The sequence below is a fragment of the Misgurnus anguillicaudatus genome, unplaced genomic scaffold, assembly GCF_027580225.2.
Source record: "Misgurnus anguillicaudatus unplaced genomic scaffold, ASM2758022v2 HiC_scaffold_28, whole genome shotgun sequence".
Lineage (NCBI taxonomy): Eukaryota > Metazoa > Chordata > Actinopteri > Cypriniformes > Cobitidae > Misgurnus > Misgurnus anguillicaudatus.
In genome coordinates, this window is record NW_027395278.1 from 2,881,618 (window position 1) to 2,897,793 (window position 16,176).

A 16,176-nucleotide genomic window follows, 5' to 3' on the forward strand; every position below is an offset into this window, starting at 1 on the left:
CCCCGAGTACCTTCTCCAGGTTCTACCGGGTGAATGTCGCCACCCCCCATCCACTGGAAGTGGTCCTGTTGCCAGACTCTGCACTGTCCTCTCAATAAGGTACGTGCTAAATTCCTCGTGACTTTTTTGGTATGTGTCATCCAGTGCTTAAGCACCGCCTCTGGCGGTCAGTAGGGATGAAATAGAACGAGAGTTACGTATGTAACTACGGTTCTATGAATCCCGGAAGACCGCCAGAGCGTTCTGTCACTCAGAATTCCCGTGTACTCGCGAGAAGATTCTGTAGGAACAGATCCTCTGATGTCACCGGAAGTTATAGACTCTCCGTAGGCATCAGGGGTCACGGGTGACTTTGTTGGTATAAACACTCGACCTGCGCATGCGCGAGATGGATCATTCAGTGCTTAAGCACCGCCTCTGGCAGTCATCCGGGATTCATAGAACCGTAGTTACATACGTAACTCTCGTTTTCCTTTGGTTTCTTTGCGAAACGTAAAGCAACAGCCGATCATCCACATCAATCTTTGTGACTACAACACTGCATAGAATTAACACAGTGTTATTATCCGTTTGTACCAGAGCTTTGAACCTGATTTTTTCCCAATTGGTTCGTTCTGAACAGAAACAGTATTTTAAAGCAACACTAAAGAGTTTTTGCTCTTTGCTCCCCTTAAAGGTTGGAAGCGGAATTGTCCATTACCACTGTCGTAAATAATTTAGCCTAATGCAACGAAGCTGGCTCTGATTGGATTGTAGGTCTGCCGTAAAGCAAGTTTTTGTAGTTTTCACTCGAACTACACTCGAACTACAGGACCGCGACCCGACGGTTGGAAACTTCTTTAGTGCGGTTTTGGCCGATAGAGGGCTGCAAAGCCCTTCAAAGTGCTGTTCACCCTGTTTTGAGTGGATGAACGACCAAAGCTTTTTTGCAAAAGTTATTTTAAGGTAAAAAAACTCTTTGGTGTTGCTTTAACGTTTCCGGTTTTCGGTTCAACCCTAAAATTGATGTTCCTGAACAGGCTAGAACAAAAAAATTAAGTTCCCTAACCAGTTAATAACGTTCCATGTCAGCTGTGGGACATGCAAATAAGTAGGCTGATCATTAGGACATTAAACTTAAATTATTAGTCTACATAATTTTCCTTAAGGCTCTATCTTGTCATCAAACATTAAAAAGGGCTACATTATGTAAGCGGCATAACTGTAATTCTGACATGCCTACATTTGTTGAGTGCACTTAAACACGCGCACACACACAGACGGAAGACGGAGTTTTGCACAGAAATCTGGTCAAAGAACGAAAAAAATAACGGTATTAACCCGTTAACGTTATTTTTTAATAACTGCACTGTAAAAAATTTGGAGAAATTACAGTATTACTGGCAGCAGGTTGCCAGTAACTTACTGTAGATTTTACATTTATGTCATTTATTGGCAACAGTTTGTTAAAAGTTAAATGAACATGAAACTTTTCAGTCTTTATCTTCTACAGTAAGTTACTGGCAACCAGCTGCATAATTACAGCTAATTTTTTACAGTGTGATTCTGTTCCGTAAGATATATTTTTTAAAGTTTCTGGTTTTCATTTTCAGTCCGTGAACTGGTTCAAAGCCTTTGTTTGTACAGATACTAATATAGTTATAGTCTGTAGTGTGAATGGCTCTTTATTCTACTCCCCATTCTGTTTGTCTTCTTGAAAAGAGTGTTGCAATACTTCATGCAAGTAGCTTCCAAGATTGGGGTCAATTTCCTGTCAACTGCAATGATTTCTGAGAGAGATTTAGTGAGGAAATGAAAGTATGATTTGACCTTCAAGAGTTCATAAATTTGCTAATTTAAATGGAATGACCCCACGAGGACCAGACAGGTGTCGTTTCCCCCCTCAGGCCCGGCACTGCTGCTGAAGCGCTCAAGGTCAGAGGTTAATGGAGCCGAGCGGTGCTACGCCTCTCATTCTGTGATTCACTGAGTGTGGATTTGGTAAACAGTGAAGCTGTCAGAGCAGATTAACATGAGGAGAGAGCAGTGCGGCGGCATAACAGCGTCCTCGCAAGAGAAATACATTTAAAGGGATAGGTCATCTAAAAATGATCTCACCCTCAGGTTGTTCCAAACATGTATAAAATTTCTTACTAACATAGTTTGATTAATTTGGAATTAAACATAAATCACAAGTTTCATTTGTTACGCCTTAGTTTTGACGAGTTTACGATAAAATGTGGAAAGCATATTAATAACGAATGAAAAAGTGACACTAAGCCTTTGAACAGATAATCGCACTTTTGAAAAAGTTTAAATGTCATTGTAGGATGTTTGTACGAATCCATATACATATGAGTATGAGTAATACTAATAGTGATGCTCAAAAAAAAAATAAAACACCAGTAATAAACAGACCCCCACATTTACCTCACGTATATTCTTTAAACACAACATGGTAAATGTCATTGCGCACCACTACACCCACATTCCATGATACAGCGGCAGTGGGCTCAGTAAACTCAGAGCAGCCGTCTGTCAGTATAGCTCAGGTGAGAGTGTGCATAGCCACAGGCCTGCGTATAAAGGAAGCTATCAAATGTCACTCGCACAACTCTGACTCATGCATGATGTTTTCAACACACCTCAGGAAGGGGGGAGAGGAAGATCGAAGAGATATGAGAGTAGCATTTCTTCATTCCTATGCGGATCCTGGAACAACATAATCTTTCATGTGACACCTCAATACAGATGCCTTAAAGCATAAAGTTACTTTGAATAGAGACAAAAAAATGTGATGAAAAGCAATGGGTAATGTAATTTACCGCCAGTTTCCTTGTGCATATGCACGCGTGCTCGCGCGTACACACACATTTGTCATTTAGCCAGCAGGGGTTAAGCCCACTTCTTTTTGTGGTGCTATTCAATGGCCCCTATTGGACTTGATGTACAATGGGAGTGAAGCTTTGATCTTAAGGGGGCCATGCACATATTTAACACTTCCACCCCCGAAAAGCTGCTTTTTTAGCCTTGACCTTCACCCTTCAAAGAGGCACAAAACTCTACAAGTGAGAAAGATGGACCACAAAACAGTTAAGGAATTACCATACCAAAGGTATTTATTTTGTTTAGTAGAAACAACATTAAAATATTACAAATATAATATCTTAATATCTTGTTTCTTTGCATTGAGGTTTACTACATCAAATAGACTTTCCTCAAGTCTGATAAAGATCAGATTTTCTTCAGCAAAAAATACGCTCTCATTAAAGTGTTCAGATGTATCAGCTTACCAAATTCTGCCATCAAAAGTTTCAATTAGGTATGCACCGATGGATCAGCCTATATCGGCAAATAAAAGCACCTTTTCCACTTGCGGACATCGTCTGGTTGCTAAAAATCAGCTGATCAAGGCTGATTATATCCTGTCAATCACAAAACACACCATAACTCAGTGTGTGATTATTTTGAATTGAGTGAAAGTGACAACAAAGTTGCAGTTTCTATGCTCTGCATTACAAGGATTTCAGAACGTAACAATTTGATTTGAGGTGTGAAAAGCAAAACTATTGGTATCTATAAGTATCAGTAAATGTCATTCTAAGTAAACGAATACCGGTATCGGCATTCGGCACCAAAACTTTGTATCGATGCATCTCTAGTTTCAATGTAAATTTTTTATCAAATTCTTCCAAGAACATTATCTGACTAATGCTATTAGTTACTATTTATAGCTCCTTTCACTTACTGACTGTCAACAGCTTAATTTATGTCTATTTTTAGATGTCTAATAAAAGCATCAGAGATAATGATGATACTTGATTTATCACATACACTGTCACAAATAAAGTTACAAAAGCTGTCACGGAGACGGTACTCTTTAAAAAAATCATATTATGTAATATTTAGATATGTACCTTTGAGGTACTAATATGCACCCTTAAAGGGACACCTCACTTTAAAAAAAAAAATAGGCTTATTTTCCAGCTCCCCTAGAGTTAAACATTTATTTTTTACCATTTTGGAATCCATTCAGCTGATCAGCTGATCTGGCGGTACCACTTTTAGCATAGCTTAGCATAACCCATTGAATCTAATTAGACCATTAGCATAGCGCTCAAAAATAACCAAAAAGTTTGGATATTTTTCCTATTTAAAATTGGACTCTTCTGTAGTTACTAAGATCGTCTGAAAATTTAAAAAAAATAGCTATTTTCTAGGCAAGGGAAGAGATTTCAATGATTTCCTTTGATATGTCTAGGAACTACACTCAAAACATTATTCAAGAAATGACACATTAAAATTGTGTTCAATTATTTTAAAATACCTTATTAAGAGCAATAAGTATAAATATTTAATTAGTCTAACACAAAATGAATATGTACTATAATTCATTGATTTCTTTTTAATTGTGTTAACACAATTAGTTTGAGTTTGGGTTCTGGAAAAAGAATTTCCCAGCATGCTTTGCATGCAACTGCTTTTGGAGAGTTTTTTTTAATTAAGTGTTATTTTATGCATTTTTTGGGTAAAGAGAAAGACTCAATAGAGTTTAATGTCCGTTTATCTTATTGATTTAGAAGCGTTTGTGTTATATTTTTTCAAATTGTTTGGTTACCATCGTGCAGAAGAGTGGCGCTTGTGGTTAGGTTGTGGATGTGACGTATTTCTCTCAATGAGTTTGGAGATCAGTCTCTTCTCACATGATCATCCAAAGTATCATATGTTATTATTATTAGCATGCCAACATGTGCTTATGCTAATTAGTATGATATAAAAACGTTTTATATAAAACAACAGAATTGAGTTATTCAGACTACACTACATTGAGTTATTCAAACTATGCTAAATCGCATTATTCAGACTACATTAAATTGAGTTGAGGCAACAAAGTATTGCATTTACTTTCAATTGAGTTGGACTAACTCAATATATTTTTATTGTGTAAAGCAGTTTTTTATGAGTTAGGGGTACACATTCATATTGGATGGAAATCCTGCCCACAATTTTATTGAGTTAATCCAATGAATTATTTTTTTGAGTGTATACACTCTAAAAAACAAACGGTGCTATATAGAACCAAAACTGTTGCTTTGGATCGTAACCATAGAAGAACCATTTTTAGTGCCATATAGCACCTGTGTAGCACCTGTGTAGAACCATATAGGGGCCATATAGCACCACTATAGCACCACATATGGTTCTACATAGCACTATATGGTTCTACACAGGTGCTTCACTGGTGCTTCACCGGTGCTATATGGCACTAAAAATGGTTCTTCTATGATTACGAGCAAAGAACCACTTTTGGTGCTATATAGCACCATTTGTTTTTAGAGTGTACTCTCATTCCGGCGTAATAATCAAGAGCCCTTTTCACACAGACATTCCGGAAAATACACGGAAAATGCATTCTGGATTTTTCAGGGATCGTGTGATTTTTTTGCTCATTCCCACTGCTAATGATTTGCTGGCATCTGCAAGGTCCCAGAAAGACACGTAACCTGTTGAAATTCCTTTACTATCTACTACGCAGCGTCTGAAGTTTCTATATTATTTATTATTTCTCTCTCTATAGAAACCACTCGCGTGCATTAATTATAACATTAAAAGGAACGCATGACGCGCCATTCTATGCTGGTGAATGATCTCAGCTTCAGAGTAGATATTTGACGAGCTCCCTGATCTCTGCTTTAATTTTCTCATCGTGATTGTTAATATGCATTTAAAACCTCTTTTTGAGGAGCTGAACGATATATCTTGTTGGGATGACGCAAAGGTATTTTTGTTTATTATAAACTTAAATGAGCACATGACGCAATATTCTTTTATGCTGCTGAATGATTTCCGCTTCAGCGCAGTAAGTGACAAGCTAACTTGCTAACGAGCTAACCAGTTTGCTGACATTTCTCGTCATGAATGTTGTATTGCATGTAAATCCCTCATTTTAAAGAGTTGAACCAACTTCATGTTGCCATGACACGCGCGTCCTAACTACGGCACACGCGTCATTGTTTATGCTTCTCATTTATCAATTCCTAATAACTGCTTCAATCTAGTTTGTGACAATTCTCGTCGTGAATGTTGATGTGCATGTAAATCTCTCGTTTTAAAGAGCTGAACTATAACTTTTTTGGGATGATGCGCACGACACGCCCATTACGACATTGTTTCGGCTTCTTGTTCACACAGAGGGTTTTCCGTGTATCTTACTAGGTCCTCTTTCCGGCAACGATCTCAGAAGATTTATGGGACGTGTTTGCGTCAACACAGAAGCTTGTCTGGCAATTTTACAGGTATTTTCTGGGACCAAAGGTCTGTGTGAATGGGTTTTCTGGGACCAAAGGTCTGTGTGAATGGGGTTAAGGACTTTGCTGCCGTACCATGGCTGCAGCAGGCACAACGATATTACGCAACACCCGAAAATAGTCCCCTTGGTAACTATTAATAGCAGGGGACTTTTTTCGGGCACTGCGTAATATCATTACATCACAGCCATAACCGGAGATTGGCTGAATGGATTCCAAAACTGGAAAAATCAAATGTTTAACTCTAGGGGAGCTGAAAAATTAGACTTTTTTTTTTTTTAATGGAGTGTCCTTTAAGGTAGAAGTATATGTATTTATGTATACGCAACGGTCCACGCACAGTGCGCATGTGATGTAACTTTTGTCATCAGAATTGTATGGATCCACTGTACGCAGATTACCAGATTTTTGTAACATGTACTTTGTGCATGTACACAGAGGTGTCACAGGTGACGTTTATTTGAACGACGGGCGGAACCCGGCTTCCACACTTTATTTGGACGACGGGCGGAATCCGGCTTCCACACTTCATTTCCGGGGTTTCCCCAAAGGCAAAATTAAGCCTGATCACGCTCAGGTGGGGCAAATTAACACAGCGGTTGCTAATAGGCTAACGAGGAGAAGAGTCAGGGTATAAAGACACCTTTGCAGACATTAAACGAGGAGTGGTGGTATACGTTGTGTACGTTGTGTTGCTGCTTTGCAGACGGATCACGCTGGTCGGATCGCTCTCCTGGGGAAGAGAGTGAGAGGCAGTCAGCGAACGAAGGGGTATTGTGGAGTTTATGTAAGGAGGAGTGGACACAGAGCCATCGAGAGCACCGTGAACAGAGGTTATTGGCAACTAAGCGTGAGTAACCGCTGTGATACTTCTCTGCAAATGTCTCGTATGAAGGATTACCCTGGTGTGTGTTCTTGTGTTTTGTGAGGTCCCTGGCCCCACTGGAGAGGAGAGCGTGGGTGAGCCGCGGTTGACCAGAAGCGTGGGCGAAGCACCCGCCGCCAGTAAGCCAGTGGCCCTGTGGGAAAGAGGAAGTGCAGGTGAGCCAGGGAAGTGATAACCGACACGCCGGGCTTGTGAATACCATACATCTCTCCCTCCCTTGGGATCCAGTTGTTGCCCAACCGATCTCTCGAGGTCGTCGTGGTCAGGTGGCAAGGACGATCTAAAATTCACGTGACGTGGTATAAGAGTGCTGTGGGTGAGTTTCACTGATTGATGGTGTTTACGCTTGACTTGCTGTGCATATGCTGTGCTTATAGCGTTCGAACTGCCCAGCCTCCGACGAGACGCGAGATGGTGACATCTGTTGCGGCCTGAATCCTATAGAGAGAGAGAGAGAAAATCAAGCTTTGCGCCCGGGGCGTGACAACGAGAGCTTCGCCTTCTACTTACTTGAACCAGTGGAGCTCCGTGTGGGAACGAGGATCCCCCGGCACTGTGAGTAACGCAGCCTGTACAATAACCTGTTCTGTGCTTATAGCAACAACCTACCTGAACCAGTGGAGCTCCGTGTGGGAACGAGGATCCCCCGGCCCTGTGAGTAACGCAGCCTGTGCAATAACCTGTTCTGTGCTTATAGCAATAACCTACCTGAACCAGTGGAGCTCCGTGTGGGAACAAGGATCCCCCGGCATTGTGAGTGACGCAGCCTGTGAAATAACCTGTTCTGTGCTTATAGCAACAACCTACCTGAGCCAGTGGAGCTCCGTGTGGGAACGAGGATCCCCCGGCACTGCGAGTAACGCAGCCTGTGCAATAACCTGTTCTGTGCTTATAGCAACAACCTACCTGAACCAGTGGAGCTCCGTGTGGGAACGAGGATCCCCCGGCACTGTGAGTAACGCAGCCTGTGCAATAACCTGTTCTGTGCTTATAGCAACAACCTACCTGAACCAGTGGAGCTCCGTGTGGGAACGAGGATCCCCCGGCACTGTGAGTAACGCCGCCTGTGCAATAACTTGTTCTGGGCTTATAGTAACAACCTACCTGAACCAGTGAAGTTCCGTGTGGGAACGAGGATCCCCCGGCACTGTGAGTAACGCAACCTGTGGAATAATCTGTTCTGTGCTTGTAGCAACTACCCACCTGAACCAGTGAAGTTCCGTGTGGGAACGAGGATCCCCCGGCACTGTGAGTAACGCAACCTGTGGAATAACCTGTTCTGTGCTTGTAGTAACTACCTACCTGAACCGGTGAAGCTCCGTGTGGGAACGAGGATCCCCCGGTACTGTGAGTAACGCAACCTGTGGACTAATCTGTTCTATGCTTGCAGCAACCACCTACCTGAACCAGTGAGGCCCTGTGTGGGAACGAGGATCCCCCAGGGCTGCGGGCAATCAGTGGAGTGTGTGCCCTGGTCTGGCTGTGTTCGAGTCTGCCTCCAGGAGAAGCGGAGCGCGCCACGGGTTGTTGAGCCAGAGCCCCGGCCCCCAGTCTTTTCCCCAAGTGGCCCTGGAGGCAAAGAAGAGCCATTAGTTTTAAAGTTCCCTTTTTCCCTTCCCCCTTTCCCCTTTTAAATATTTAATAAAGTTTGTTTTAATTATAGTATACTCGTCTGTCTGGTCATTGGGGTGGTCTTGGGAAACTCCTCGAGGTGGAAGAGTTAAGAGGGGTGTGGCCCAGTAGCATATTCGGGTCCGCCCCCGGCCGTGACAGATTTGGCGTAGTCGGCAGGATTTCCACCTCGAGTTGAGCGACCAAGGTCCTCCAATGGCCGACGACGAGTTGCCCGAAGCCCCGCCCCGTGTTGTGCCCGAAAGGCCAGAAACCCCACCCCGTGTTGTGCCGGAAAGGCCGGAAACACCACCCCGTGTCATGCCCGTATTCCTGGGAAACCCCTGGGTGCAGAAGTATACTGGGGTCGAGTCCGAGGTTCATTTGACGGAGTGGAGAGCCCAGATCGAGTATTTGGCCGGCCTTCAAGGGCTGAGTGCCAGCCAACAACAGCAGTTTGTATTAAACTCACTAGGAGGAGAGGCCCGGCGAGAAGTGCAGGCCGCCCCCGAAGCCGTTCGAGTCACCGCCCAGACCATCTTCCACTTCCTCACCGAGCAGTATGGTGATACCACCCCTGTGGCCGTCCTGAGGGCGCAGTTCTTTAATTGTAAGCAGGGCCCCCACCAGTCCATTCGAGCCTTCGCCCTGAAGCTGCGCGAGCAGTATACACGCCTACAGCGACGACGAGATCATGGGATTGGAGATGAAGAGACCCTGTTAAGGGACCAGTTCCTGTTAGGGCTACGAGAGGGCCCCCTACGACAAAATCTCCGAGTGCAGTTTAGACGAGACCCTGAGCTCACGTTCGACGACCTGAAAAAGGAGGCCATGGCCTTGGAAGGCGACCAAGCGGAAGCCAAGGAGGCCCCCGTATGTGCAGCAGTGAGTGGCCCGGCGGCAGCCTCGGAGGTATCAGACTGGAAACAAACATTGAAGATGGAGCTCTTAAAAGACGTGCGAGATCAGATGGCCGAGCTAACCAAGGCCCTGGTAGGGGAACTGCGCCTAGGGCCGGGAAGGAAAGAAGAAGGGCCCGCCCCCCGAGAACGGACGTACTCTGAGCGAGGCCGGGATGGGATGAGGCGGCCCTGGCAGGCGAGTCGCCCTAGGTTTGAGTGGGACAAGCAAGGGAGGCCCATTTGTAATCGGTGTGGGACCGCCGGGCATGTGAGTAGGCAGTGCGGACCACGAAGAGCCTCCGAGGGGGGTTTTTAAGACGACCGGCCACAGTGGGTCATGTGGTCGGCGCCCCCCAAAGTGACCCCCATAGAAGAATGGAACCCAAGGACGGGATGATTGGGCTTAGCCCAATAGTAGAGGCCCAGGTATGTGGCACCACGGTGCGCTGTCTCGTCGACACTGGTTCTCAAGTGACTTTGTTTTCAGAAAGCTTGTCCCATGAATTATTTGGAGCCCACCCCGCACACAAGGTTGAAGCGCCCTGGCTTACCCTGAAGGGGGCGAACGGCTTAGAGATCCCCTACATCGGCTATCGACTTACCGACTTTGAACTGTATGGAGTACGAGTCCCGCAGAAGGGGGTCATCATTGTACAGGACCATTGCCTTGGCCGGCATCGAGCCCTCCTGGGTATGAATGTCCTCTCGGAGTGTTGGGAGGAGCTATTTCGGGCTAGGCCCGTTCAGACAATACCGAGGGCCGAGCGGCCAGGCTGGGAACGAGTAGTGGCCGACTGCAGGCGAGTGCAGCTGGCTAAGAACCAAGATGGCCGAGAAGAGGTTGGTCGAGTAGCATGTCGATTCGCATTGTCGGTGCCAGCAGAAAGTGAAGCCATAGTGTGGGCCAGGGTGCCACAACAGCGTCGAGGCTCCGAGAGCTGGGTGTTGGTGGAACCTCATGAAGACTGCACACAGGTGAGGGTGGCCCGAGGACTGACGGTAGTACGACGAGGCCGAGTGCCAGTGAAGGTCTGCAATGAAAATCCCTACCCAATACACTTACACAAGCACCAGCGGCTGGTGACGGTGACGTCGGTCGAGGGACATCAGGTGCGGGACAAGGAAGATGTGAGTTTCCGGCGAGTGCACCCTGCAGTAGTTGAGGTAGCACTAACGCAAACCGTAGGAGCATCTAGGACGAGGGAGAACAAGGTACCGGCCCACTTGACAGGGGACTCCTTACGAGGAGAGGACCTGGAGCAGGAACAAGTGGAAGAGCTACAGAAGCTACTGAAGAAATGGCAACACGTGTTTGCCACCCACGATGAAGACTATGGTTGCACGACGGTAATACGACATAGTATCCCTACGGGAGAAGCTGCACCAAGTCGGGAGCGGTACCGACCAATACCCCCCACCCTATATACTGAAGTGAGGACCCTTTTACAAGGTATGTTGGAGCAGGGGATCGTGAGAGAGAGTAGTAGCCCATGGGCGGCACCGATAGTGCTTGTCCAGAAGAAGACCGGGGCCTGGAGGTTCTGTGTGGACTATAGGAAGTTGAACAGCTTGACCAAGAAAGACGCATTTCCCTTACCTCGTATTGAGGACTCCCTGACAAGTTTGACCAAGTCGGCCTGGTATTCCACCTTGGATTTGGCCAGCGGGTACTGGCAGGTACCGGTTGAGGAACGGGACCGAGAGAAGACCGCCTTTACTACGCCATTTGGTCTTTTTGAGTGGGACCGGATGCCCTTCGGTCTTTGCAACGCCCCCGCCACCTTCCAGAGACTGATGCAACGATGTTTGGGAGGTCAGTTATTAGAATCTGTGCTGGTATACCTTGATGACGTGATTGTGTATTCCCCAGACTTCGAGACTCACTTGCAGCACCTGGAAAAGGTATTCCGAGAGATGGAGAGGTATGGGTTAAAGTTGCAACCGGAGAAGTGCCACCTGCTGCGCCGTAAGGTGCAGTTCCTGGGACACGTGGTGAGCGCAGCTGGTGTGGCCGTTGATCCCGGGAAGGTATCGGCAGTTCGGGACTGGGAGGTCCCCAGGACTGTAAGGCAAGTGAGATCATTCTTAGGCTTTGTCGGCTACTACCGACGATTTATTAAAGGGTTCTCTAAGATCGCCAAACCCTTGAACCAGCTACTGGTCGGGACGGGACGACCAAGGGGACGAGGATCCCCCACGGTGGGATGGACCCCAGAATGTGAGACGGCCTTTAGGGTCCTGAAACAAGAACTTTTACAAGCCCCGATTTTGGCGTATGCTGACTTCTCTCAACCCTTCCTTCTCTATACAGATGCCAGTAATCTGGGCCTGGGAGCGGTGCTTGCACAGAAACAAGATGGAGTGGAACGGGTGATCGCCTATGCCAGCCGGAGCCTCCATCCCGCTGAACGAAACGATGCAAATTACAGTTCTTTCAAGCTCGAACTGCTGGCGCTGAAGTGGGCCTTGAGCGAGAAATTCAAGGATTACCTCTGGGGAGCCAAGGTAACCGTGGTCACCGATAACAACCCTCTGGTACATTTGCAGACAGCCCGGTTGGGAGCAGTAGAGCAGCGATGGGTGGCCCAGCTAGCCAATTACAACTACCAGCTGCAGTACCGCCCGGGGCGGGAGCACACCAACGCCGACGCCCTCTCCCGGTTGCCAGCTAGGGCCGATTCGAGGGGCCCGGCCCCATTTGAGGGAGAACAAGGAGAGGAAGGACTGATGGTCGGCGTAGTGGAGGCACCTGGGAGCCAACGGGAGGCAGCACCTGTAAGTTGGGGATGGGACCCCCAGCATTGGAAGGCTAGACAGCAGGAGGATCGAGAGCTGCGGAATCTGGGCGAGTGGCTTCGGCAGGCCCGGCGACCGACCCCCGCCGAGAGACAAGCCCAGACAGAGGTGGGTCGAAAAATACTGGGACAATGGGAGAAATTGAAGTTGCGTGAAGGTGTATTGTGTAGGGCCATACGGGACCCGGGGACCGACGAGGAGGTTAGCCAGATTGTGGTACCGGCCAGCCAAGTTCGGGCACTGTTAGAGGCCTACCATGACCAGATGGGACACCAGGGGCAGGAACGCACCATGTCGTTGCTACGCCGACACTTCTATTGGCCAGGAATGGAGATTTCCGTGAGTACGTTCATTCAAGCATGTCCCCGATGTACTCTGTTTAAATCCCGGCAGGAACCCCGAGCACCGATGGTTCCAATCCTCGCAAAGGCCCCCCTCCATATTGTGGCGATGGACTATCTGACCCTGAGTCGTCCCAAGGACCGGTACCAGAACATCTTAGTGGTGACGGACTTGTTCACCAAATACGCCTGGGCTATTCCCACCCTCGACCAGACAGCAAGTACCACCGCCACAGCATTATGGAGGGCAGTGTTCCAGCCATTTGGGTGCCCTGAGTTCCTGCACTCAGATCAGGGCCCGAACTTCGAGTCCCGCATCATCCGAGAGCTATGCCAACTGTACGGTTGTGTAAAGACCCATACGACCTCGTACCATCCCCAAGGAAACGGAGGATGTGAGCGCTTCAATCAGACCCTGTTGAGTCTGCTGGGCACTCTGGACCAGAGACGCCAGGATGATTGGGTGAGTGCTTTGCCGAATCTATTACAAGCCTATAATAACAGCGTGCACAGTACAACGGGGTATGCCCCCACGTACTTAATGTTTGGAAGACACATCCGCTTGCCCACAGATCTCCTATTGGGAGCAGCGGGAGGTGAGAAAGAAGGGAACGTGACCGAGTGGGTGGGACGGCACCACCATCGTCTCCACTTTGCCTACGAGCAGGTCAATAAGAAGATCCAGGCAGCCGGGGAGAAGAACAAGAGGTTGTATGATAGAACGGCGCGGGATGCTCCCCTGCTCCCTGGAGAAAGGGTACTAGTCCGGGACAATCGGCGACTAGGTGGAGGCAAGCTGAGTGATCGGTGGGAGGCGAGGCCGTACATTGTGCAACGGCAGCAGAGACCGGGACAGCCGGTCTACACGATCCGGCCCGAAGGGAAGCCTGGGCCGGATCGGGTGGTCCATCGGAATATGATCCGCCCTTGTCCAAATTTTCCCCCACTAGCTACAGAGGTGGCTCCTAAGGAGCCGGAGGCTGTTACCCCCTGGTATGGAGGGTGGGTCATCTTTCCAAGAGGCCCGGCGGAGGGGCCGGCCCGAGTGGCCCCATGGGAGCCTGAGAACTTACCTGTCGTAGTGGGTCCAGTGAACGATGTAGCCCCAGAGGCTCCAGGAGAGCCGGATAACTTACCTGCTGAAGGAGCCCCAGAGGCTCCAGGAGAGCTGGATGACTTACCTGCCGAAGAAGCCCCAGAGCCCCCACCACAGCGCCCCCAGCGTGAGACCCGGGGGCGGCCGCCCATCCGGTATGGAGAGTGGGTTACAGGAAGCGGTTCTAGGGACTAGAACCATTTCGGCGGGGGAGGATGTCACAGGTGACGTTTATTTGAACGACGGGCGGAACCCGGCTTCCACACTTTATTTGGACGACGGGCGGAATCCGGCTTCCACACTTCATTTCCGGGGTTTCCCCAAAGGCAAAATTAAGCCTGATCACGCTCAGGTGGGGCAAATTAACACAGCGGTTGCTAATAGGCTAACGAGGAGAAGAGTCAGGGTATAAAGACACCTTTGCAGACATTAAACGAGGAGTGGTGGTATACGTTGTGTACGTTGTGTTGCTGCTTTGCAGACGGATCACGCTGGTCGGATCGCTCTCCTGGGGAAGAGAGTGAGAGGCAGTCAGCGAACGAAGGGGTATTGTGGAGTTTATGTAAGGAGGAGTGGACACAGAGCCATCGAGAGCACCGTGAACAGAGGTTATTGGCAACTAAGCGTGAGTAACCGCTGTGATACTTCTCTGCAAATGTCTCGTATGAAGGATTACCCTGGTGTGTGTTCTTGTGTTTTGTGAGGTCCCTGGCCCCACTGGAGAGGAGAGCGTGGGTGAGCCGCGGTTGACCAGAAGCGTGGGCGAAGCACCCGCCGCCAGTAAGCCAGTGGCCCTGTGGGAAAGAGGAAGTGCAGGTGAGCCAGGGAAGTGATAACCGACACGCCGGGCTTGTGAATACCATACATCTCTCCCTCCCTTGGGATCCAGTTGTTGCCCAACCGATCTCTCGAGGTCGTCGTGGTCAGGTGGCAAGGACGATCTAAAATTCACGTGACGTGGTATAAGAGTGCTGTGGGTGAGTTTCACTGATTGATGGTGTTTACGCTTGACTTGCTGTGCGTATGCTGTGCTTATAGCGTTCGAACTGCCCAGCCTCCGACGAGACGCGAGATGGTGACATCTGTTGCGGCCTGAATCCTATAGAGAGAGAGAGAGAAAATCAAGCTTTGCGCCCGGGGCGTGACAACGAGAGCTTCGCCTTCTACTTACTTGAACCAGTGGAGCTCCGTGTGGGAACGAGGATCCCCCGGCACTGTGAGTAACGCAGCCTGTACAATAACCTGTTCTGTGCTTATAGCAACAACCTACCTGAACCAGTGGAGCTCCGTGTGGGAACGAGGATCCCCCGGCCCTGTGAGTAACGCAGCCTGTGCAATAACCTGTTCTGTGCTTATAGCAATAACCTACCTGAACCAGTGGAGCTCCGTGTGGGAACAAGGATCCCCCGGCATTGTGAGTGACGCAGCCTGTGAAATAACCTGTTCTGTGCTTATAGCAACAACCTACCTGAGCCAGTGGAGCTCCGTGTGGGAACGAGGATCCCCCGGCACTGCGAGTAACGCAGCCTGTGCAATAACCTGTTCTGTGCTTATAGCAACAACCTACCTGAACCAGTGGAGCTCCGTGTGGGAACGAGGATCCCCCGGCACTGTGAGTAACGCAGCCTGTGCAATAACCTGTTCTGTGCTTATAGCAACAACCTACCTGAACCAGTGGAGCTCCGTGTGGGAACGAGGATCCCCCGGCACTGTGAGTAACGCCGCCTGTGCAATAACTTGTTCTGGGCTTATAGTAACAACCTACCTGAACCAGTGAAGTTCCGTGTGGGAACGAGGATCCCCCGGCACTGTGAGTAACGCAACCTGTGGAATAATCTGTTCTGTGCTTGTAGCAACTACCCACCTGAACCAGTGAAGTTCCGTGTGGGAACGAGGATCCCCCGGCACTGTGAGTAACGCAACCTGTGGAATAACCTGTTCTGTGCTTGTAGTAACTACCTACCTGAACCGGTGAAGCTCCGTGTGGGAACGAGGATCCCCCGGTACTGTGAGTAACGCAACCTGTGGACTAATCTGTTCTATGCTTGCAGCAACCACCTACCTGAACCAGTGAGGCCCTGTGTGGGAACGAGGATCCCCCAGGGCTGCGGGCAATCAGTGGAGTGTGTGCCCTGGTCTGGCTGTGTTCGAGTCTGCCTCCAGGAGAAGCGGAGCGCGCCACGGGTTGTTGAGCCAGAGCCCCGGCCCCCAGTCTTTTCCCCAAGTGGCCCTGGAGGCAAAGAAGAGCCATTAGTTT

At 48.5% G+C, this 16,176-nt stretch overlaps 1 protein-coding gene across 1 annotated transcript; it reads left to right on the forward strand.

The window, feature by feature from the left end:
- The first annotated feature begins 8,028 nt into the window (after positions 1-8,028).
- Positions 8,029-10,002, forward strand: LOC141362560 (uncharacterized). Its single transcript, XM_073864809.1, has 2 exons — positions 8,029-8,421; positions 8,564-10,002. Exon 2 carries the CDS (start codon positions 9,001-9,003, stop codon positions 10,000-10,002), a length of 1,002 nt encoding a protein of 333 aa, XP_073720910.1. The 5' UTR covers positions 8,029-8,421; positions 8,564-9,000.
- Positions 10,003-16,176: the final 6,174 nt, after the last annotated feature.